Below are 25,729 nucleotides of genomic sequence, written 5' to 3'. Positions count from 1 at the left end.
CTCATGCCTGGCTTTGGTAGAGTGCATGATTGTAGGGCTTTCTGATGTGTCTGTTAATGTACTCGCTTTGACACATCTCTGAACAGTGAAAACTGGAAGACGGAAAGAAGAGAAGAGCTAAGAGGTCTTGCCCTGGGAAACCAAACCAAACTAACCAGAGACAGACTTCAGTGAACAGTGAGAATATAAGATGCACAGATGATTCTTACTTCCTAATATTTTTCCACAAGCTCCAACTGTTTTCAGCTCCTGAAGCTGTTAAATTTGCCTATCTAGTAACTCCCGGTGACTCCCACTTTCACGCAGCTGTCCAGTTTTTGAACCTGGGCAAATCTCTCTCATTCACAACATACTTCAACAGAATCTCAAAGGCCTTCTATTCATTGCACAAAGAACCAGAGACTTGTGTTTATTTTGAACCTTGGCCTCGTGAAATTCATTGGATGCCTCCTACCTCTGGCATCAGAAATGGAAAAAAATGCCTATTAACACTCCCTGTGGAATCCATGATTTTACAGAATTTTCTCATCAGTCCTTCAAGTCATCTCTTTTCTGAACTTCAAATGCACAGAAGCCATTTTACAATTCCAGTCATCCTTGAGTGCAGTCTCTGAACCTTCTCTAGTTCTCCTTCCCTCATCTCAAAGATGATGTATCACTACAGTACATAGTATTCAATATACATCAAGGCCAGGCTGCATGGGGCTTAGAGCAACCTGGTCTAGTGGGAGGAGTCCCTGAACGTGGTGGGGGGGTTGGAATTAGGCGATCTTTAAGGTCCCTTCCAATCCAAACTACTCTATGATTCTATGATTCTATACATTCAAATTTTGAATTTATACAATGATAGTATAATGGTCTTCCCTGTTCTGTTCTCTGCTTCTTTCCTAACCATTCCTGATGTTTCCTTTACCTTCTTGGCTGCTGCTGAGCACTAGGATGGCTTAATAGGACTACCTGTTATAATCCTCAGATCTCAAACCTGAACAATAATGCTGAGCACAAAGCCCATCTTTTCACTTGTAAAGCTTGGACTGTTTTTTCTCGTGTACATTTACTTAGTATTTATCAGCATTGAATTTCATCTGCCATTTTATTTATGTTCTATGTAGGACTATATTAAACAGCACACTTTACAGTATCTGCACCAAAGAGGACAAGAACCAACTGGGAAAAAAAAAAAAAAAAAAGAAGAAGAAGCATGAAACATAAAACTCATTCACTACTGAGACCTGACTCACCGAGAGATCATGTCCATCTGAATGACAAATCTTTTTGTTTTTTACATTAGCCAGCAGATGTAAGTAGACTTTTTATGAAGAACCAGCATAAAAAGCAATACAAAAAAGTAATTATAAGAATATTAGAGCCGTTACCTTCCTTTTTCAGTGCTTTGAAATTCATTCAATTGCATACTTGTAGATTTTATTTATCCTCACACTTAGGTGACAAGAATTAAGATGTGCTTTTAAAATACAAAAGCTGTAATTGTTAATTGTGTTGGTCCTAGTGGAAAACAGGGTTTTTTACTTTTACTGTATTTTGTGAACAATTTGTAAATATATTCTTATATATTCATAAAGCAAAATGTGTTACTGATTCGTTGGTAATGACAGATTCCAAAGTCAGAAGATATTAATCTCTTCAGAAAAAAAGTATTAAATACCTGTTTGTGTGAGGTTTATACAGTTCTTAAAACTGAATGTAACTCTTGTAATCATCCCAAAATCAAAGAAAGTATACAAGGAACACTCATCCATGCCTGTCCAGAAATTATTTTAGCATGATGCCTACTCACTCATAAAGCAAATGCACACAATGTTAGACATAGTGCATAAATGTGACAGATAGAACATTAAAAAAAAAAAAAATATGATTCTGATGTAAGTCTATGTATGATTGGTTTATACAGTGACTATCCAAAATCTTGCTGAACAGTTTGGTAAACTTAGAGTCCATAAAACATAGGCACAAAGCCTACAGCAGTTTCTTGAAAGTATGTGGTACAGTATGAAGACCTCACTTGTTAAAATTCGTGTTTATTCTAAAACCTTTCCTTCTTTAATGTAGATATAATGAAAGTTACTGACAATTCCCCAGAGCAGAGTGGTAGAGAAACAGCTAAAAGATTATTTTACTATCTGGTGACAAAAATTGCTTCATGGGACAAAATTTTCAGATTGCTGCAGCCTGAAATGCAACAGAGCAGATGTACCAGAACACCGTAAGCTCTTTATCCTGTTAGTCACTTTTATGGGTCAATTTCTCAGTGACCCTTTGATTTGCAGTAAACATAGACTTTCTATTAAATCTGGATATTTTTATTTATTTATTTATTTGTTAAGCAGAAGGTTGTAATACATAAGGACTTTGGAGATATTTTTTTTTCAAATGAGAATTTGGTGAATGGATTTCCTTACTTTCATTCTTTCTTAATGCCATCTTTTCAAGTTGCTTTTGAATGTAACTGAACTGTGTATTCAAGTCAACTCAATCATACAATCACAATTCTACATTCTACATTGCATTTGTGAGATAAAACCAGTGTTTGAATTTCTCCTATAAAAACTTACAGGGTTAAATACTGTTTTTATTAAGTACTGTAATATAGTATTTTTTACCTTTAGTTCAGTTTATCATAATTTCAAAAAGTTTTAAGAAAAACCTTTATATTAAATGAGATACACATTATAAATATTTCATATTGGCCTCATAATTTGAAGCCAAGGCTCCAGCCAAGATAGGGCACCAAGCAGATTAAAGTAATAAATAATAACAAAAGCTATTTGGGATTCAGGTAAATACTTTCCTAAGAAATATTTACCTTCTGAGACCCAGATATCTTGTTATCTCTCTTTGTTACAGTAAATTTTTCTCACCTGGTGGACTCCCATGCCCTGCTGCAGCTGTGGCAATAGCAAAAGCAGAAGCAGGAGAAACGGCACAGTGACTGTTGTCAGCAGTTTGTACTGTAAAGGGAACAGACAGAGAAAGGTTGACAGCTACTACAAGCTTTTGATTTTTCCAGGTTAGGTGACAGTAATATTTGAATTCTTCACTAATGTTTATATGTTGTGAACATTTTCTATTGTCACTGTCACAGGATTTTACATGAAAGGAAATAAAAATATCACAATGATATTTGTGATTTGAATTTTATTTCCAGGTTGTTATAATTGACGTCACTATGGAAAAAAATTAAGACATTGCCAGGGATGAGGAATAAGAGAAACAATGGTACAGAGGATCAACTGTAACAAAAAATGATGTTAAAAGACTAAGCATCTTAACCAATCCTGATGAGATTTACAGATTTTCGAGATCACTGCTTAAGATAAGTACAGTTCTGCAAAATTTCTCAAGATTTCTATATAAGGAGTTCTGTGAATGTTGATTCTGATCAATTCTTGGATAATATAGTACTGTTCCTCCCAATTTCCAGCTCCAAAATCTTGCCATCCCACTGTAACCATACCCAATAACAAAAGATTACTGTTGGTTTAATATCGAAGTGTCTCAGTAACTTAACAGTTGAGAAGAATCTGTTCTGTTTTTGTTTTTATAATCCCAGGCATCAAACAACTGCCTTGAAATCTGGCTTGTGTGAGATGACAGCATTTTAAGTATTCATGGACATAGCTCACAGCTCTGTTAATGATTTTGAATAGCCATGTGAGAGCTATTTGAGGAGCTCCAGCTCTCACTCTTCCTCTTCAACTGAGCAGTTTATTCAAATTTTGGAATGAATAATGCGATACCATCTGTAAATTTTCAGTTTCATACAAGGAAACAGACATAGTCATTCCCCATTGACAATAATGGGTATTGTGTATTTCATGATTACATATGGTGTCCAAAATATGTCCCCTTAGTAGCTGAAAAAATCTGTAAAGGTCTTGTGAATTTTTTGAGAACAAGACTGATTCAGTATTAGTACATCCTGTTCAATCTATTAAAGAACATTTCATCATACACGGAAGTCCAATGTGCTTCCAAGTCTCTTGTTCTAACTGTACTGACTGCCATAATTCACATTTTAATGCTTTTATTTTTATACCTGAGAAATAAGGAAAATACAAATAAAACACATTATTCAAAGATTATTCTTTTCTAGTATTCTGCAAAGATTACAGCTACAGTATTTACACTCTTTAAAATTACACAGAGCAGTTTAGTTTCATACCTCCTGATTGACGATAGCGGAGATGACGTGGTGTTGAAGGGGATCTACATGGGGAAAGTTCTGTAGTATCCACTGCTGAGGTGCTTTCAGGAATAGTCCTGTCCACTGACACAGACTCTAGAACTGCTGCTTTAAAAGAAATTGGATGTTAACACTGGGATGATCACTCATATTTTACAACTCATGGTCATTGGGAAAAAAGATATGTGGCTTTAAAGTACGCTTTTTTAAATCACAGAGCATAGTCAGATTATTTTGTTTTTGATATGAAAATAGTGCTGCTCTGCAGAGAACACAGAGTACACAGGTGATTCAGGGCTCTCAGTTTATGAACACCAAAAGATAGAAAGTCTGCAAATAAGCAACTTTGAACAATCTGAACTGTACTGCAATGACACAAAAGGATTTGTGTGTCAAAAGAGGCTTCACTGAAAAAAAAAAAAAAGGAAAAAAAAAGTCATTAGTTAATAGCACTTTATACCAGTGTTTAAACACCAAACCTTATACACATAAATATTATTTAACACAAAATTGTTCACGTTTAATCTGTTTTTTATAGTTGTTATATAATAGTACATTTAAATGGTACTGTTTTTGGAACTTGCTATGCATCATCTGCATTAAGAAGATTCAGCAATAATTATCCTCTGGAAGGAAAGTTTTGTACCTATGACATAGTCAAACAAAAGCTCATAAATAAAGAATTTGGTGAAAAACAGCAAGTTCTCAGTTTTAAAAATAGTTTGGCTATGACTGCAATTCAAGTCAGCAGAATATCCAGTGGAATGCAAATGTAATAAGGATATGTGAAGTCATAAGTTTCATATGAGCTCATGAAAAAGAACCTTTGTTGGATAACTATCTATAATCAGAAAACTGCCTAATAAAAGGGCCAAACAACACTGTAGAGCTGATTAGTCTATGGAGGCATTCTTCTGTCAGAAGCATAATGAAAGGAATGATCATAACTACAGAATAGCAAAAAGAATACCTCCTAAACGAGGGAAAACCAAGTATTTTCAAAAAGCTGACAAAATATATTCTACATTTGATACAAATGACAACTGTGCCTGTAGTACTATAAAGTAAGTGCTATAAATATAGAAAAATATAAATAAACTTTGGAAGTGGGTGAAGGAGGTGAAAATTCCAGAATGTAAATGGACCACATTCAACAAGAACAACCTCCACCATAACAATAAGTCCTGGGAAACTGAATTTGTACATTATATTGGATTTAGCATAAGCCACCTCTGTTTTTCTGGAAATCTGGCAGTACCAGAGCAAGAGTATTAACCATAATGAGATGGTGTCTCCTGATTAAATAGAATTGGTCTCCTTACCCAGAAAATTTCTGAAACCAAGAACCATGTCTGAATGATGTGGAATGTGTAGATTGTCATTCTGTAGTTCTTCTGATACCCATTTCCATTCTCCTTGTGAGATTTCTTTTTAAACTTACTCCTCTTCCTGAATATGCTACAAGCAGCCTTGTGACAAAAGGACTTTCCCTTGGAGAACAGAGCTAGCTAGTTGCAAATTCCCCCTAAATGTGTGGAAACTGTTCAGTAGGAGATCCCCAAAGGAATTAGAGACTGCCGTTTAGCAATTAGATAAGATTCTTGCCATTTCCAAATGTCCCTCATACCGCCCAGATGACACTCCCAGCTTTGACAGACTGGAATGCAATATGTTAACACCTCTGCGATAATGCCTGGTGCTAACAGTAGACCAGAATAATCTATTCTTTAGTAGGTGTACACTTAAAGTGTAACAAAAAATGTTACATCTAAGACTGCAGTTACCTATGTAAAATTCATCTTAATGCATGGCCTGTATTTTGAAACATGCTATCACATTGATTTGAATGTGGTTACCCTAGCGTACCAGAAGAATTTACCCAACCCTACATAGTAAATAATATATTTTATTTTGTATGTTAGAGTCTGTTATGCAATTCATTTAAAAACATCCAGCATACAGAAAAATCATGTTTAAATATAACAGCCAATCAGCATTTTATGAAAACATAAAGAATTGGCAAGCATACGCTCCTAGAACACTAACGTGGCTAACTTGCCTGATGAAAAGATTATGTGTTAAATAATACATTATACCCTGTAAAAATAATGCATCAGTAGGAAGGAGACATAATGCTTCAATCATATTTTTCTTAGTTTACTTTTCATAATTTTTTTTCTTCTTTTCTCTTTGGTTTCATCAATTTCCAACGTTAAAGTGATTGTAAATAAAATCAAGGCATATTCAACTCAGACTTGCTCAGGTTGTAGCTCAGGCTCCGGAGGACAATTTCTAAACATGAGTTTTAGGAAGAAAACAGTATTTTTGTATTTCCTCATTTTCTGCTTAACATAACAACAGTACAAAAAATTAGTATAGACTTTTATTCCAATTGAGAAGACCACCTCTCCATTCCCAAACAGCGACGAGAAATAACTACTCACCCATGCAACCTACGAGATTACAACTACTTTCTTGCTTCGAGCAACTTAAATGACCCTATGATTCTATGTGCAATGCTCCCATTCCAGACGTCCACAGTGAGGTTTATATCAACTAGCTTTATCCCCCTGAAAGTAATACCTATTCTAAGGTGTCTCACAGAGGCCATGGTCAAAAAGAGGCATTTGCACAGGAGCAATTAATCTTTTTTAGATGTCTACCTTCTGGATTGATAACAATCAGGTGGCATGAATCTCAACAATGCACCAAATGCTCACATACATTATTTGTTCGGATTAGTGATGAAATCCTTCTGAAAAACTAGCTCTGCTATGTAAACATGTTAAAAGTTGCCAGGTTTTTACATTCCTGTTTCTTTTTCTCTTAATATTTTACTTCATGGGACAGCTCCAAAATCTTTAACCCTCAGGAAATCCAACTGGAATCAAGCATTTCTGTCTGTCTTTTTTCCTAACGCTCTTCTGAAGGGAAAACAGACAATATCATTCTGCCATACTGCTATTCCTACTAAAAAGAAGTGGAAATGCAGCGGAAATGCATCACAGCCTCTACTAGAAAAGAAATAGAGTATTTTATTATCACAGGCTACTCTGATCATGAAACAAAAAGAAATAAGAAACAACTGCTCCACAGTAATCTGACATAAGTTAAGCTTTTATTAGAGACAACTCTATTTAGCAGAAGTAACATTCAGTATTCTGTAGATATAGAATACCTCTTCGAATGCTTCTCCTCAGCTTGTTACAGAGGTCAATGCGAGGATTCTCCAAGCTGTCCTCTATGGAGCCAGGGCTTTGCTCAGGAGAGGAGGGCCCTTTGCTAAGGTCCAGAGGTACCTTGCTACCTGTTGGCGGAGGGGAGGTGGCCGGGCTATAGGTCGAGGTAGGACTGCTTGCCACAGATGAAGTAGTGAGATCAAGGGCACCGATTCTCGAATTCAGTGGTGAAGTCAATGACAATTTTCGAGTTCTGACAGGTGAGGAAGTTCTGGAAAGTGACAATGGAGGAGGAGAAGAAAACTTGCGACAGAGATGTGGTGACTTCCCATCAGCTAGGTACTCTCCTCTATTATTTTGATTGGTAGCAAAAAATAACTCCAAAGACCTTAGAATAAGAAACAAAAAAGCAACATCATAATAACAAATGCAAAATGGATTTAGGTGAAAACACTTGTAAACGAATTTATGCATGCAAAGTCTGTATGACACTTAGTCCTCAAAGCCTGGGCCGAAAGTTGAGGTGTATTTATCTAAAAACTTGCATCCTATTTACAAACAATGAACTTTTTTCTAGCTTATTTACATAACAAAAAATCATGTTTGAAAATAAACAACGCCCTAGTAACTCTGTAAGAAATTTATCATAGAAGCAAAACAGAAAACAGAGCTCACCTGACTGGAATGGAAGTGAAAGGCCGTCTGTATATGTCTGAAAGTTTTTCCAGTACAACAGTTGCAGTAGTAAATATGCGGTAAGTATGTAGGAAAGTATTCAGGAAATCAATACTTAGAAATCGCAAGTCTGTTAGCCTCTCCAAAAGCCGTTCAACACTTGCATAACGGATTTGAGGTACTTTGCAGGAATTCAGAGTTTTGCTGAAGCAGATATCAATGTCATCTCTATGAAGACGAGCATCGGACCTACACAAATATTAAATTAGAACATTTCACCAAAGAGGAAGAGTTATTATGGTAGAGCAGTGATATCACTTCAGTTACTCCTGTCAACACAGAACCAGGAAATATATACCTGTATTTTATCAACACAATAAAACTCTTCATTTGTGGGAAAGCCTGCTTCCATTCAGTTATATTTTATGTCATAATTGAAGCCATTTTGATTCATTTTTGGCAAATAATTAATTTACATTTCAAAATCTAAGAAACCATTAATGAAGCCTAAATTTCTGAAGTGGAACAGGAGACAGAATTGTTACCATTTGTCTCTTTTAAGCTGTTGTGACATGTAGACCTACTGCAATGAGAAGTTTTCTGTAACATAACTGTGAACTGCTTGCAGTCTTTTCTGCCGGGATCTCACTTTGTAAAATAAAGTAGTGGACCCCAGCAAAAGGTGGCAAAGCTAACTCCTTATTTAAGCTTAAATCTTGCTTACAATGTAACACCTGCACTCAGACTCCAATGATTACTTAAGGGGAAAAAAAAAAAGAGCAAACAGGAACAGAATGAAACGTCTCAGACTTCAAATAAGAACCTCCCTCCCCCCTCCCCCCCCCCCCGCAGTGGGTTTGTTTCTGTGAAAAAAAAAAAATTAGACTGTTTTCTGCTTGGACATTACAACAAGAATTAATCATATACATAGTCCTACTCATGATGTTTTTTTCTAAATGGGGTTTTCCTTCATTTTATCTAGCTGATGCTTTAGTCTACAGAAAAACAGGTTGGATGCTAAGTATAGCATATTTCTATACTGTTTTGTGTTTTCAGGAGCAAAGGTAAGTTTTTCTTACATCATCAAAGTATTCTGAACACTTCTCCATTGCATTACATAAAATACAATTCTTCTTTCTTAAGTTGGATCCTCAGAAAAGTGGATTTTTTTTTAATTTCATCTAAATATATTCATCCAAAGACATTATTTACTATCATACTTTAAAGGCCAATAAACGCTAAAAATCAAACCAATGATTAAAATCTCATAAAGGGAAGAACAAATCTGTGTATGTTGTTAAGATTCTGTATGTTTTTTTAGAATTAAGATTTTTTTTCTTGACTTTTTTCTTTTACTTTGCTGTAATCTACTATTTGAAAAATAGATATTAATGTTAACATTCAGTAGGTAACAGAAGTGTTTAAAGACTGGAGAATTCCTGGAATTAAAATGAAGACAATAAAATGTCTTCTTTCCAGTGATTAAAGGTATGTGCTCTAGCACTGTATTCAGATGGGTACATTCTATTCCTTAACATTTATATTTGATATTGGTAGGTAAAACTGATGTAAATACAAAACTGTAGAAAACCCCAAAGGTAAAATTATGTTAGAAAGTTGGAATCAAGTACTGAAATATTGCTTATGAACAAAAATGACTCTTCTGGAAAAAACAAACAATTGAAAGAATGCAAGAGTGAAGGAAGCAGGTGTATGAATAATGATTGTTACTTTGATGTGATCAGTTCAAATGGTAAGAGATTTTTTTTTCTCAGATATAAGAAAAGGAAAAGAAAAAATTTGGCTAGTAAAGTAGAATACTTTCGAAAAGGATACTTGTCTGCACTCAACCTAAATTGTGCAGAAATTTTAAAATATATTTAATAAGATTATGAGTTGTAGACAGGAGACAAAAATCTAATAGAGAATTAAATTACTCATCTGAAGCATAACTGAATGCAATTTCACAAAGAAGAGGAAAATCTGAGCTGTGATCCTATACTATCCAACACTGTGAATTGAGACTTTAGCATTTGGAGTTATTCCTACCCCTTCAAGAAACAGATTGAAAAGATACATGTTGGATATAGAATTAATTCCATTCAACAAAAATGGGAAAAAGAAAGAGAGAAAGAAAGACAGAGGGAGAAAGAAAGAGAGAGATAAAGAGAGAGAGAAAGAGAGAAAGTGAGAAAGAGAGAGAGAGAGAAAGCGAGGAAGCAAGAAAGCGAGAGAGAAAGCGAGAAAGTGAGAGACAAAGCGAGAAAGCGAGAAAGAAAGGAAAAGAAGGGAGGGAGGGAGGGAGGGAGGGAGGGAAAGAAAGAAAAAGAAAGGAAGAAAGGAAGGAAGGAAGGAAGAAAGAAAGAAAGAAAGAAAAGAAAAGAGAGAAAGAGAGAAAGAGAGAGAGAGAGAAAGAAAGAGAGAGAGAGAAAGAGAGAGAGAGAGAAAGAAAGGAAAGAAAGGAGGAAAGGAAGGAAGGAAGGAAGGAGGGAAGGAGGGAAGGAAAGAAAGAAAGAGAAAAAGAGAAAAAGAAAAAGAAAGAAGGGAGGGAGGAAGGGAGGGAGGGAGGGAGGGAAAGAAAGAAAGAAAGAAAGAAAGAAAGAAAGAAAGAAAGAAAGAAAGAAAGAAAGAAAGAAAGAAAGAAAGAAAGAGAAAGAAAGAAAGAAAGAAAGAAAGAAAGAAAGAGAAAGAAAGAGAAAGAAAAAGAAAGAAAGAAAGAAAGAAAGAAAGAAAGAAAGAAAGAAAGAAAGAAAGAAAGAAAGAAAAAAGAAAGAAAGAAAGAAGGAAAGAGAAAGAAAGAAAGAAAGAAAGGAAGGAAGAAAGGAAGAAAGGAAGAAAAGAAGGAAGGAAGAAAGGAAGAAAGAAAGAAAAGAAGGAAAGAAAGAAGCCAAACCAAAATAAAAAGCTTCATTTTGCAAAAACACATTTTCTTTTGATAAAACTTCTATTAAAAATCAAAAGGGCTATTTTGTTTACTGGGAAAAGAATGCTGCACTTACTTTATCATATGTGGCACTGTGACTTTAGAATTTTCTTCAAATACTATGGTCATTAAACCATTGCACCGTATGTTATCAATGCACTGTGAAAATAAATATTGAAAACTGTTAGCATCAAAACACACTTTAAGAGGACTTACTTCCACACTGTTAGGATCACTGTAAGCCTACAACATAGCTTTCATAGTGCCTGAACTGACTGGTAAAAAGTATTTTCATAAAAGAAAAGCAGTGATGGAGGAATTACAGTGGACATGATTCTCTAGTCTTTTTCCTTTGACTTGCACAACTGCAAGTCCATGCATCTTTACCAGCACACTCACAGAAGTCAGCTCAGAATCTCTTTCACACATGATTAGGTATTTTGAGTTGGAAATTAAATAGCCATAAAGTTCCTTTGAAACTGAACAAAATTAAATACCTCCAGCATCTCTTGAAAAATCAGTACTGGAAATAAGTTAGAATACTTTATACATAAAAAGAGATACAAATAGTTTCTAAAAACACACTTTTATTGTAAAAAAAAAATAATAATAAAAAATCAAACAGTGCTATTATTCTTAAATACAGATATGAAGCTGCTGTCAGAGGAGTCCGTTGCAAAATCTTGTATAAGGGTTTTGGGCTAGGTATTAGGATCTGGAAGAACACTGCTGGGGTATGTCCACAGAACGCACTGCTTTGAAATTATAGGCTGTCCTGTGTCAAATAGAAGTTCAGAAGTTAGGGGTGCTTAATCTGTTAGTCAGTCCTCAAAGCAGCTCAGTGCTGGTGGTGCGTAAGTACAGCTCAAAGCCATTTGAGCAGCACTTTCTGCTGGTTTGTACTTTGATGTAGTTGAGGTAACACCACAGTCTTTGATCTTGGCAGTGATCAGACAGTCCACTGGCAGATGAGGCTTTTATGGTCTGTAACAAATATCTCATACATAATACTACAGGACTATACTATACTACACAGATACTATCTTTCTAGCTAAGTTATTAGTGTAACAGGGATCTAGGGTCAAATCAACAAAAAAAATGTGCACTTTTCATAAGAAGCCTATGGTTTGAATGAAAGGAATATAAATTCAAGCAAGCTCACTAAGAACATACCATCAAATAAGACTTAGATGCCATATGCATATGTAATTTAATAAGATATGCAGACCTCTGAAAACCAAGACACATTCTGTGGATGAACTGCAACTACATGTATACCCTTTCATTTGCAAACATTGTTGGGAGAACACACCTTAATCAAAAAAATGCTTTCTATATGCCCGTTTTTGTCAGTGTAGTTCCTATGTTCTCCTTGAGGGCTGTCGCCAAGACAAATAGAAAAAAGTGCTTCTGGGCAGCTGATTCAGTAATTTTTTATGACATGGTTTCTGCTGGTAATGGGCTCAGTCAGAAACATGATATTGTTTTCAAGAGGCCCGTGGTCTCAATTGTTTAGTGGTTCAGTAGTACCAGTTCCCCCTTCAAAATGCCTGTGGTGTTTGCACAGGGTCTTGAGCCCTTACTATTTTTTTCTTTTAAGGTGATGCCTATCCCTTCAGCGTCTCTTGCTTCCCTTCTTTTGTAAGGCTGGAGGTCAAGCTCTTTCACTCTCACAATGCTAACTGGTCTCAGCTTTCTTAGGCTTTTACTTACAAGATTCTCTTAATAGTTGACCCCAATCTTCTCCAGAATTCCTGTCTTCAATAGCTGGAGACTTTCCTCAAAGATGGAACAAGAGAAGAAAAGTTTCTTATGGTTATTCCCTCGCTATCGGACTAACCCCTTCACTCTTTGCTCTCTCAGCTGTATGCAGCTAGTTATATTTACCTCTACCTTATTATGCCAGTTCCAAGCTTTGCAGGCATGTAGCTGTCAAGTCGGTTGTGGAGCTTTTCACTTCCCATAGACACACATATTTCACTGATGACTCAAATGAAAAGACAAGATTTTGGGGAAAACAGGTAACACTAAAGTATTGTCATATATTTTACAGTCAATCAGCCCTCAAGAAATCATCAGCTCACTCTTGGATTAGTTCTCAGAAACACAGAATAAAATAAGATCTCGTAACAAACAACATAAAGAATGTAGTAAGCTACCTGACTTATATCACTTGTCCATGCAGCTTTCTCCTGACGTGAAGGGGCTAAGAGGACAACAGTAAAAGAAGGAGCATCCGTAGGTTCAACTACAAGCTTGAAATCAAGGTGTCCAAACACCTGTCCAGAACTTTTTGCTTTACAGTGAGAAGAGTTTAAAAAAGTCAAAATGTTAGATTTCAAACCACAGAACAAAGAAATCATGTTTCCACTTACAGTGGAAGTTACTTTAAAGCATTTCTCTGACAAAGAGCAAATCCAACTGGTGATCCAAGACAGTGATTTTGTTTTTCCACATACACCAAATAAAAAATAAGCTACAAACATGCAATAGTGAAAGTTGCTGTAAGTTACATTTTAAAATGCCAAATAAGGCTAGAGTCCTAACACTTCTTTGTTGATACAAATATGCTGAAATTAACAAACTACTTTCACAATTCAAGTGCAATTCCTGCCTAAAACTCCAGCATGGAAGCCAAACTGAGTAACAGTAAAATCAGCTTGGGAACGTGTTTTGTTATTTCATTTGAAGAAGGTTGTAGTCAAGAGCTGTATGGAGTCCAAGACAGAAACTTTCCACTAATTCTGCCAACTCACTTAGCCCCCATGTATTTAAGAAACTCAATTATCTGTTTCATCTTTCAAGACATTTTTCTTTCTTTCCAAGATCCTCGGGGTGAACTTGTATACAAAAGTCAGCAAATAATTTGTCACATTCCTTCAGCCAATGTACATGAAAATCTTATGTGGGATGTCAACAGCAGGAAAAAACAAAGCAAAACAAACCCTTAGCATGTCCATTATGAAAACATCTATTCTACACAATCAGTTAACTGATTTATTTCTCTGGTTTCATGAACAGGGAGAACTTATCAATTTGTTTTTATGAAAAATAAACAAAGGGTAACAATTTTAAGAAAATTCTTAGAACTGTAATTACAACAAACATCTGAATGTAACTTACAGTCATCATCAGTTGCATCTGTCTCCTCAACCAGTGTGCACTCTATTAAAGACAGAACACCTCCTGTCTGTGAAAACAAATCACGTTTTTCATAAATGTAGACATTTGATCCTATTTGCCATTACAGATATTTTTAAACATTGATATACCTTATCGTATGTTTTTACATTACTCAGAGCTCTTATGAAGGTGTATCAGTTTCTAGATGCACATTTTTCCTCAAGAACCAAAACCACCTAGATTAAACATAATATTTTTCTTAAGCAAACAAATCAATACTACAATTAAACATGCAAAATTTCTTTCCTTTTTACTACAATATATAACTTATCTCACATAAAGGCTTGTTCACAAGATTCAAAAAGGTTAGAATTTCATCATCTTTTTCTGAATTTATATCAAATTAATACTTTCAGTTCAGTTACACTTAATTTACTTTGCAAAATACATTAATTACTTAAAGAGTACAAAGTGAGAAAGCATACAAAAAGTAATGAAAGTGACTCTCTAAGCAGTCTTAATAATATCTCAGAAATAATATCTTTGTCAACTTGAAATTCTGTTCAACATAAACCACTCTGTAAACTACTTATTCTTCTTTATTCACAAGCCAACCCAAGAAGGCCTGATTCTCAACTAATATAACTAGAATGTTCTTAGAAGAACATTTGGTTTGAGAAAATATGCTGTTTGGGAAAACAGAACTGACTTTTAAAATTAATTTTATTAAGAGCTCTGGAAATTATTCCTTGATAAATCCATGGGGTTGTACTGGTTGATATGTACTGAAAACTGACTCACAGTCAGTGATAGCTTATACAGAGGTACACACTATGCCCTGTTTCTAGCTCCCAGCTTATTAGGATTACATAGTTCTGGAAAAAAAAAAAAAGAAAAAAAAAGTGTAATATTTTGTTATTAAGAACTTTGGCTGAATTCTATTATTTGCAGGAAGAAGACAGAGCAATCAATTACTTTACATCGTCTCACTTCTTTTCATGATAACACAAAATCTCAGGTTAAAGCCATAAAATATTGAAATTTCACTGAAGCTGTGTTTTCATTTCATAAGCTGAGTCATAATGTAGAATCTGTACCTTGAGCAGATGCAGTTTTCCTCCTGAACTTCTTGTACAAATTAAAAAATGCTTTGTAAATAAGAAGCACTGCCTTTCTCCTTCTTTTTTCAAAGATAATGATCCCAGACGAACTTTACTAAGTTTTCCCCTCTCAACTGAAGGGACTTGAATAAGGGAACCTAATAATAATCAAAATGAAAAACATACTGTAACAATAATAATATTTAGTAGGCAGTGTGTGTAGTGTTAATCCATCAAACACTATGACATTAAATCACGCAACTTTTCATTTTATTAAGTACTAATACACATCAATATCTGTTTTAAACACAAGTCATTCATATTTTTTATACCAGCTCACTTTGTTTTTTAGGGTAAGTTCAGGATAACAGTTTTGCACTTTTTTATGGAGAGAAAAAAGTTTGTCTTTACAACATGCTTAGAATCAAGCAAGCACAGTCTAGACCTATACTTATGTACATGCCTGGACCAGATCTTGGACAAATTTTTATGCATCTTTAAGATATTAATAGTACATTGTTCAGAAAAAAAAGCTGAACAACAACTCCACTTTTGGCAGCTGCTGGCCTTGCAAAAGGTATGTTACTTTCAAGCTAAAGAGACAGAGAATGAAAAGAGAATGTTTTGAAGGAAAACAGTTTTCTGTGTGTTCCTCTGTGCAAAAGAGATGGTAATGAAGCAGGTTTCTTCTTATCTTCGTACCTTACGTTGTGTAAATATCGGTGCTACACAGCTCATCTAAAACTTCAGAACTAAACTGAATCTCATTATGTAGGTCTGAATTTGTGCTGTGCAGAATTCCAGACTGGGGAAAACTAGACTTCTATACAGTTTCATGCCTCAAAAACACTATCTGAGCAACATTTGCATATTGATATCACCATGTGTTATTACTTCTGGTTTTGAATGTGGAATCAATTTTGATAGCAAAGTGCAATTTGAAGTTCGCATACATGATCTTAAACTTATGCAGAAATGATGACAACTCTCTGAAAAAGCTACTGTTTCTCTACATCACATTTTTCTGCATTTAGTTCCCCATATGTATCTAATTAGTGTTAAGTTATTAACATATTTGAAACATATCATCTGGCATAGCAAAATATATACTGGTAAACTTATAACATTATAGTAGATTTTGACAGCCATTTCACTTTTAAATTAAATGAGTACACCATGATTTGTGTCACTGCAACAAAACAGTGAAGATTTACTCCAGAAATTTGCAAAGGTATTCAACAGTTTTGAGGTTCACCTGAATTCTAACCAAAAAAAACCACAAACTTACTATTTGTTGTACAATTCTCTTGGACAAAAAAGTATATTTATCTCTACTGTAAAAGATAGCAAGGAGATCAGTCCCATGTGTTGGAGCTTTGACTTCTCTGTGACATTGGTTGACCCCAGCTCCTAGTGCAAGGCCAGTAGTATGTACAAAACAATTCACAAGCAACTTCGCATCCCAAAATTCTTAGTGTAATTTTCTCCTGAAATCCCCCCTATACATTTTGGCAACAACATTCTACATGTCCTTTTCTTCCTATGCTGCTCCTTAGAAAAATGTTGTAAATATAATACACATACACATATACCGTTGGAACTTGATTTGTTGTTGTTGTTGTTTTTTATTTTTATTTTTATTCAGAATGCTTTTAGGAATACCGTATTCTGTTCTGCTAAAATGGGATGAAGGTTAAATGGTGTGCCTGTATGGACCTGAAATACTACTGTTTAAGGTAAATCAAAAGAAACTGCAGTTTTTAAATGCAGCAGAGAGAGATTACATTATCTCTCCTTGATACTGAACTTAACTTTCACAGAGAGAAAGAGATTTCTGTATGGCTCACATCTAACAAGGACCATGTGCATTCCTGTGAAGCTCCTGTGATTAATGAAAATGATTTGCCTGACATTGCTTCTATTACAGATTTCCTCTTAAGGAAAAAAAAAAAAAAGTCATGATTGGCCAGTGTACAGCTGCAATAACTGAGTGAAGATAATTTTGGAATGTTCATTAATAGTATACGATTTGGACAATTGGTGTAATCTGAGGAATTTTTATCCAGCTACAGACCTAAGCACATTCAGTACTCACACTTCAATACTGCCAGAATAGTTGTAATAGCCCATGTTCAATCCAACAAGTACAAAGGGTTGTATTTAAAAATAAAAAAGGGGAAAAAAAAGAAACTACATTGTATCGAGTGGTTTACAAATTCAGTTTGGCTTTCTCCACTTGGGATGCTTTTTTATTTCACCATGAGGGTGGTCAAACAGTGGAACAGGTTGCTCACTCAAAGAGGCTGTGGAGTCCCCATTCTTGGAAACAATCAAAACTCAACTGGATATAGTACTGAGCAACCTGCTCCAGTTGATGCTGCTTTAAGCAGGTGGGATTGGACTGGACTATTTCCAGAAATCCCTTCCAACCTCACCTATTGCATGACTCTTTAATTGTGATATATTTGTCAGGAGGGGTAAATTCAGTGCAGCTGATGAAAGGAAGATCAGACAGTATTTGGTGGCCTCGGAAGGACCACCAGATGACAGCTTTCCAGGTGTCAGACAATGTTGTGTTACAGATTCAGGCTGCTGTTTTAACTTTAGACTCTTAAAGATGATATTCCTTAATGGTGTACCTTGACTTACAGAGTTCCTGACAATAAAGTCTGTATCTAAATATGAGAGAAAGAAAAGGAGACCCCAAGAAACCTGAAGGGGATTCCGAAATATACATTGCAAAGCAATGCCAGAGAGAATTCCTATGGTCTCAACATTCTTCACAGAATCAAACTCTTAGAAAAATAAAGTATGTAACATAGATACAATATGGCAAAGCTGAAATGGACCTTCATAGGAAAAGCCTGAATAAAGGCAAGGATACTTTCTGTGCCAGAAAGATATTTCCTGTACCAGTCTATACTCATGAAGAGAAAGAATACAAGCCTAAATGAAATGAGAGGAGATTGACATTACTCTCAAAGTTACCCTACAGTCAGATGTGAAAGGCAAATGGGCTTGGTATTACTTCATTAGCTCAAAACAGATTTCTTCATTTACATAGTATCACATGCATTAGGTATTTTAAAAGATAAACTTTGATACAGCCATTCTTAAAATAACACCCAAAGATGCAGCGCAGCAGCCTGGCTGCCATGCTGCATCGCCTGTTTGGTCCTGCACACAGATGTCCGGCTGCCGCTGGTTTGCTCCTAGGCAGCATTTTGGACTTGCACTTGCAGAGCTTGAAGCTCCATGGATGAACCCTGGCTTTGAGCACATCAGTGGCACACACCCCCATGGGGGAGATCTGGCCAGCCATAGCTCCCTGCCAGCCACATGGAGGCAAAGAGTAAGGCCTTGGGTGCCCCAGGCACTTCGTCCCCCCAGGCATGCAGCCTCCTGGTCCCACCAGCCCTTCAGCCACTCAAGGCCCCATGCTGCTGTCCCCCGGGGCCCCAGAAACCCGCAGCAGCTGTTGAAGCAGCCGGTGGTGCTAGCTGGAAGAGCCATGGGTCTGGCACGCTGGGGACAACTGTGCAAACCCCGTCCAGCTCGGCAGCAACTGGCCACCGTGTGTGTAGAGACACCCCCAGCCTTGTGTTAACACAGAGCAATCCCAATGGTGTCACATAAGGGAAGGGTGTGTTTTTCCTGCTTAAACATCTTATATGTATTTATTATCAATAGATCCCTTCCACTGTAGAGGCAACATAGGGCAACAAAAATGGTGAAGGGTCTAGAGGGGAAGACACATGAGGAGCTACTGAAGTCACCTGGTTTGTTCAGCCCAGAGCAGAGCAGGCTGAGGGGAGGCCTCATGGCGGCCTGCAGCTCCCTCACGAGGGGAGCGGAGGGGCAGGCGCTGAGCTCTGCTCTCTGGGGACAGCGACAGGACCCGAGGAAACGGCATGGAGCTGGGACAGGGGAGGGTCAGGCTGGGTGTTTGGGAAAGGTTCTGCACCGAGAGGGTGGTCAGCCACTGGGACAGGCTTCCCAGGGCAGTGGTCACAGCACTGAGCCTGCAGGAGTTCAAGAAGCATTTGGACAACGCTCTCAGATAGATGATCTTATTTTTAGGTAGAACTGTGTGGAGGCAGGGGTTGGACTTGATGATCCTTGTGGGTCCCTTCCAAGTCAGGATATTCTGATTCAATAACATATAGGCTTACCATAGAATCACAGAGTTATTGAATGGCTCAGGTTGGAAGGGACCTTAAAGATCATCTTGTTCCAAGCCCTCCTGCCATAGGCAGGGATGCCACCCACTAGATCAGGTTGGCCAAGGCCCCTTCCAGCCCAGCCTTGAACACCTCCAGGGATGGGGCATCCTCAACTTCTCTTGGCTACCTGTTCCAGTGCCTCACTACCCTTACAGCGAAGAATTTCCTCCTAATGCCTAATCTAAATCTATCCTCTTTTAGTTTAAGACCATTCCCTCTTGTCTTGTCATTACCCGAGTAAAGAGTCCTTCTCCATCCTTTTTATAAGATCTGTTTAAGTACTGAAAGGCTGCAATGAGGTCTGCCAGAGCCATCTCTTCTCCAGGCTGAACATGCCCAGCTCTCGCAGACTTTCTCCGCAAGAGAGGTGCTCCAGCCCTCTGCTCATCTTTGTAGCCCTCCTCTGGACTCGTTCTAACAGACCCACATCTTTCTTGAGCTGGGGGCCCCAAACCTGAATGCAGTATTCCAGGTGGGGCCTCACAAGGGCAGAGTGGAAGGGCACAATCACCTCCCTCGACCTACTGGTCATACCTGTTTCGATGCAGCCCAGGATGCCGTTGGCTTTCTGGGCTGCAAGCACACACTGCTGGCTCACATCCAGTTATACACTGTCCTTGTCTGTATCCCCGAAATGAATCTGAAATTGGTTTACTTAAGCCATGAGTTTGACCTGGGTCACACAGTACACTCTAACAGTAACCCTTACAGACTGATTCCCACAGAAAAATTAATATTTTTTTTACTGAAGAAATACTAGGTACACAGAATAAAAAGTTATTCAGTTTAAGTAAATTGCATGGTACAAGTCAGTCAAGGCAAATCACAACCCTATAATTTTCTGGAAGTGGACGCACTGTAACAGATTTATATTTTTCTCGAAGCTACGTTCATAACCCTTTAAATACCTCCATTATAATAAATATGTAAATTTAAGGAATGATCCAGTAAGTTACAAGTGGACATTGTACAAACTATCTTGGTAGTTATTATAGAATGCTTCACAGTTTGGCCACATAACTAAAGAAACACTACAGAAAGGATTTCAAAATGTATACTAAAACTATTAAACAACTAGCTATGCATATGGCTCTACTTAAATATCAGATATTCTGCTGATGCTAGCTAGAGAAGATCTCATGAAGGGATACACCTAAATTACATTCCCCAACCTTCATTAAATATGTTATTCTTTTCAGATACAAAAAAAATTGTACTTAGTCAAAATGTTGTAGCTACCGTATACAGATCTACTAAGTTGTCACAAAAGATCCAGAAGTAAATTTGTATATAAATGGAACATAAGATTCAGTTATGAAGTTTTCACGTTTGTTGCTCTACGATTGAAGTAAACCCCTCCAGATAAGAACTGCAACCTGTTTACAGTTCCTGGTTAAATTTAACACTTATTTTAAGTTACAATTTGTAAAACATAACAAGAAATTCATTCTCTGCTATCACAGAATCACAGAATGGTTTAGGTTAGAAGGGACCACTGGAGCTCATCTGGTCCAACCTCCCTGCTCAAGCAGGGCCACTGAGAGCAGGTTCTCCAGGCCCATGTCCAGGCAGCTTTTAAAAATCTCCGAGGAGACTCCACAGCCTCTCTGGGCAGCCTGTGCCAGTGCACAGTCACTCACAACGTAATTCAGTGCTTTCCAGCATTCAAACAGAAGCTTTTGTGTTCCTGTTTATGCCCGCTGCCTCTTGTCCTATCCCAGGGCACCACTCAAAATGGTATGGCTCCGTCTCCATTGCAATCTCCCTTCTGGTATTTATATACATTGATAAGAGCTTCCCTGAGCCTCCTGTTCTCCAGGCTGAACAGTCTCAGTTCTCTCAGCTTCCCTTCACAGGACAGGTTCTACAGTAACTTCATCATCTCAGTCACCCTCTGTTGGACTTTCTCCAGTATGCCCATATCTCTCCTGAACTTGGGGGCCCAGAACTGGATACAGTACTCCAGAGACTCCAGCCTTGCCAATGCTGAGTAGAGAGGAAGGATCACCTCCCTTGATCTGCTATACCTAAGCTTCAATGGGAACAGTTTCCAAAACCACTGAGAATAAAGAATGAGGAATATTTCCTCTCTCTTTTTGCTAACTTCATTTTATTAGAATTAATTCTACATCAGAATCATACAATCATAGCATGTCTTGGGTTAGAAAGGACCTTAAAGATCATCCAGTTCCAATCCCCTGTCATAGGCAGGGATGCCGCCCACTAGATCAGGTTGGCCAAGGCCCCATCCAATCTGACCTTGAACACCTCCAGAGACGGGACATGCATAGCTTCTGTCGGCAACCTGTGCCAGTGCCTCATTGCCCTCTGAGTAAAGAATTTCCTTCTGACCTCTAATCTGTATCTCCCCTTTTTTTAGCTTATAGCTATTCCCCCTTGTCCTATCACTGTCTGCCCATGTAAAAAGACGCTCTCCATCTTTTTTATAAGCTCCCTTTAAGTATTGAAATGCTGCAATGAGGTCTCCCCAGAGACTTCTCTTTTTTAGGCTGAACAGCCCCAGCTCTCTCAGACTTTATTCATAGGAGAGGTGCTCCAGCCCTCTGATCACCTCCACGGCCATCCTTTGGACCCAAACTAACAGGCTCACGCCTTCCTGGTGCTGGGGTCCCCACACACAGCACCACAAGTGAAGCCCCACGAGGGCAGAGAAGAGGGTGAGAATCGCCTCCCTTGACCAGCTGGTCACACCTCTGTTTATGCAGCCCAGGATCCAGTTGGCTACATCCTGGGCTGCAAGCCCACACTGCTGACTCATGTCAAGCTTTTTATCCACCAGAACCCCCAAGTCCTTCTCTGCAGGGCTGCTTCTCCCAGTCTGTACTCATGGCTGGGATTTCCCTGACCCAGGTGCAGCACCTTGCACTTGGACTTGTTGAACCTCATTAGGTTCATGTGGGCCCAATACTCAAGCTTCTCCAGGTCCCTTTGGATGGCATCCCTTCTTTCTGTTGGATCAACTGCACCACTCAGCTTGGTGTTGTCTGCAACTTGCTGAGGGTGCACTCAATCCCATTGTCTATGTCATTGATAAAGACACTAAACAGCACTGGTCCCAAGACAGAAGCCCTGAGGGACTCCACCTAGACATAGAGACATTGACCACCACTCTCTGGGTGCAGCCTTCAAGCCAATTCCTTATCCACTGAATGCTCCACCCTTCAAATCCATACCTCTCCAATTTGGAGATCAGGATGTCATGTGGGACCATGTCAAAGGCCTTACAGAAGACCAGGTGGATGACATCAGTCTATCTTCCGTTGTCAATTAATGCAGCCACTCCATCATAGAAGGCCACCGGATCAGTCAGGCAAGATTTGCCCTCGGTGAAGCCATGCTGGCTGTCTTGGATCACCTCCTTATCTTGCATATGCCTTGACATTGCTTCCAGGAGGATCTGTTCCATGATCTTGTCAGGCACAGAGTTGAGGCTCACCAGCCTGTAGTTCCACAGGTCTTCCTTTCTACCTTTTTTAAAAACAGGAGTGATGTTTCCCTTTTTTCAGTCATTGGGAACTTCACCTGACTGCCAAGAGTTTTCAAGTATGGTGGAGAGAGGCTTGGCAACTCCATCAGCCAATTCCCTCAGGACCCTGGGATGCATGGCATTGGGCCCCATAGACTTATATCTCTTCAGTTTCATCAGGTGCTCATGAACCTGCCCTTCACTTGCAGTGGGAGGGACTTAGTTCCCCCAGTCCCTGTGTAGAGGTTCAGGGAAATGAGAGCCATGGGATGTGTGACTGTCAGTGAAGGGCAACCAGGCGATCATGCCCAGTCAGCATGGGTTTATGAAAGGCAGGTCCTGCTTGACAAACCTGATCTCCTTCTATGACAAAGTGACGCGCTTGGTGGATGAGGGAAAGGCTGTGGATGTGGTCTACCTTGACTTCAGTAAGGCTTTTGACACTGTTTCCCACAGCATTCTCCTAAAGAAACTGGCTGCTCGTGGCTTGGACTGGCGTATGCTTCGTTGGATTAGAAACTGGCTGGGTAGCCGGGCCCAAAGAGTCATGGTGAATGGAGTTAAATCCAGTTGGAGGCCAGTCACTAGTGGAGTCCCCCAGGGCTCAGTACTGGAGCCAGTTCTCTTTAATGTCTTTATTGATGACCTGGATGAGGGGATCGAGTGCACCCTCAGTAAGTTTGCAGACGACACCAAGTTAGGTGCACGTGTTGATCTGCTCGAGGGTAGGAAGGCTCTGCAGGAGGATCTGGATAGGCTGGACCAATGGGCTGAAGCCAACTGTATGAAGTTCAACAAGGCCAAGTGCCGGGTCCTGCACCTGGGGCGCAACAACCCCAAGCAGAGCTACGGGCTGGGAGATGAGTGGTTGGAAAGCTGCCTGGCAGAGAGGGACCTGGGGGTATTGGTTGATAGGCAGCTGAATATGAGCCAGCAGTGTGCTCAGGTGGCCAAGAAGGCCAACAGCATCCTGGCTTGCATAAGAAACAGTGTGGCCAGCAGGGCTAGGGAAGTGATTGTCCCCCTGTACTCAGCTCTGGTGAGGCCACATCTTGAGTACTGTGTTCAGTTTTGGGCCCTTCGCTACAAGAAAGACATCAAGGTGCTCAAGCGAGTCCAGGGACGGGCAACGAAGCTGGTGAGGGGTCTGGAGCACAAGTCTTACGAGGAGCGGCTGAGGGAGCTGGGGTTGTTTAGTCTGGAAAAGAGGAGGCTCAGGGGCGACCTTATCGCACTCTACAGGTACCTTAAAGGAGGCTGTAGCGAGGTGGGGGTTGGTCTATTCTCCTGGTGTCACCAAGTGCCTGGTGACAGGACGAGGGGGAATGGGCTAAAGTTGCGCCAGGGGAGTTTTAGGTTGGATATTAGGAAGAACTTCTTTACTGAAAGGGTTGTTAGGCATTGGAATGGGCTGCCCAGGGAAGTGGTTCAGGCACCATCCCTGGCGGTCTTTAAAAGACGTTTAGATGTAGAGCTTAGTGATATGGTTTAGTGGAGGACTTGTTAGTGTTAGGTCAGAGGTTGGACTCAGTGATCTTGGAGGTCTCTTCCAACCTAGAAGATTCTGTGATTCTGTGAAGACTGAGGCAGAGAAGATGCTGAGTGCCTCAGTCTTCACCATGTCTGTTGTTAGCAGACATGCTAACATGTCTTCCTTCTCCTTTGTCAGAGGGGTAACACTCTCCTTGCACTTTCTTTTTTGGCCAATGTTCCTGTAGAATCCCTTCTTGTTTTTTTTTTTTTGCATCCCTTGCCAAGCTCAGTTCCGTCTGTGTCTTGGCTTTCCTTATCCCATCCCTGCACATCTGGATGGCATCCCTGTTCTCTTCCCACGCCCTGTGTCCCTGCTTTCATTGGCTGTGCATTTCCTTCTTGTACCTCAGTCTGACCAATAGGTCTTACTCAGCCATGCCAGTTTCCTGCCTTCTCTGCTTGATTTCTTACACATGGTTATGGAAGGAACAAGACATCTCTTTTTTTCATGACCTCTTCTTGTAGCATTGCTTTTTATATCTATCCTGAACTTCTACTGAAGCCCAAAAATTCTTGCTTCTCTTGCACTTTTTCCCAAATGTTGGCATCCACTGTCATTGGCAGCCATGGTCTCTGTGGAGCTGTAGATAATTCCTTTGAAGATCACAGTCCAGCCAGTGTGTATATTACCGTTCCATGGATGCTTTACCATTACTGTGCTGCCTTTTACAGCACAGAAGTGGGGATCAGCTATAGCCCCAAATTAGTTGTCATCTGTTGTTAACATTTTGTGACTTATCCTACATGAACTGTTAATCTTTAAGTATGTCAGCTGTGCCTAGTGCAGTGACCTGCCAAATGATGGCAATGTGAATCCTGCTGGTTTTCAAGCTTTTTTTCCATGATTATATAGATAGCTTTAAAGGAGAATATCTTACCTTGGCGTATAAAAGTTTGGCTAGTATCTAGTAAAATATCACAGCCTTCTACTATTGTTCTTTCTATGGCTAGATTCTTCCGGATGTTTTCTGTGTCACTCACTTCATCATGCATCACCCTGTCAGACACAATAAAAATGCACTTTAAATTCCCTGAAATATATCTTGCACCTGCTGTGTCTATTTTCACTTGCATTTCTTCAGTGTATGCACAGAAAGTACCTAATGTCCTTTGCCACAAAACAGACGTATACATGCAGTACATGATTATTCCTGAGAAAGTTTTTTTTTTTTTCCCCCTTTCAAATCATTGTTGCAATCATTTCATTTTTTCAGCAGTAGAACCTATTTTGCCAGAGTTGTTTTTAGACTTTTCCTGGACACACCTGACAGATGCCACCAAG

General features: G+C 38.8%; 1 protein-coding gene across 3 annotated transcripts in view; it reads right to left on the bottom strand.

Moving 5' to 3' along the window:
* RASGRF2 (Ras protein specific guanine nucleotide releasing factor 2) overlaps positions 1 to 25,729 on the bottom strand; it is a 140,211-nt gene that overhangs the window by 53,139 nt on the left and 61,343 nt on the right. For 2 of the 3 annotated variants that reach the window (XR_014576629.1, XM_083817212.1), the window contains exons 9-17: positions 25,326 to 25,444; positions 15,202 to 15,362; positions 14,105 to 14,171; positions 13,141 to 13,277; positions 11,058 to 11,140; positions 8,059 to 8,307; positions 7,383 to 7,771; positions 4,184 to 4,312; positions 2,880 to 2,969 (exon numbers count right to left, since the gene is read on the bottom strand). Coding sequence is in view for 2 of the 3 variants with exons in the window: in XM_083817212.1 (XP_083673338.1) it covers positions 2,880 to 2,969; positions 4,184 to 4,312; positions 7,383 to 7,771; positions 8,059 to 8,307; positions 11,058 to 11,140; positions 13,141 to 13,277; positions 14,105 to 14,171; positions 15,202 to 15,362; positions 25,326 to 25,444 (1,424 nt within the window). In the remaining variant the exon portion in view is untranslated. The remainder of the gene's footprint in view (positions 1 to 2,879; positions 2,970 to 4,183; positions 4,313 to 7,382; positions 7,772 to 8,058; positions 8,308 to 11,057; positions 11,141 to 13,140; positions 13,278 to 14,104; positions 14,172 to 15,201; positions 15,363 to 25,325; positions 25,445 to 25,729) is intronic. The other variant, XM_083817213.1, reaches the window with a different exon arrangement.

Source organism: Anser anser (assembly GCF_964211835.1).
Source record: "Anser anser genome assembly, chromosome: Z".
In the NCBI taxonomy this organism is placed as follows: domain Eukaryota; kingdom Metazoa; phylum Chordata; class Aves; order Anseriformes; family Anatidae; genus Anser; species Anser anser.
The sequence above is the reverse complement of the archived record's forward strand: the minus strand, read 5'-3'. Positions and strand labels throughout refer to the sequence as shown.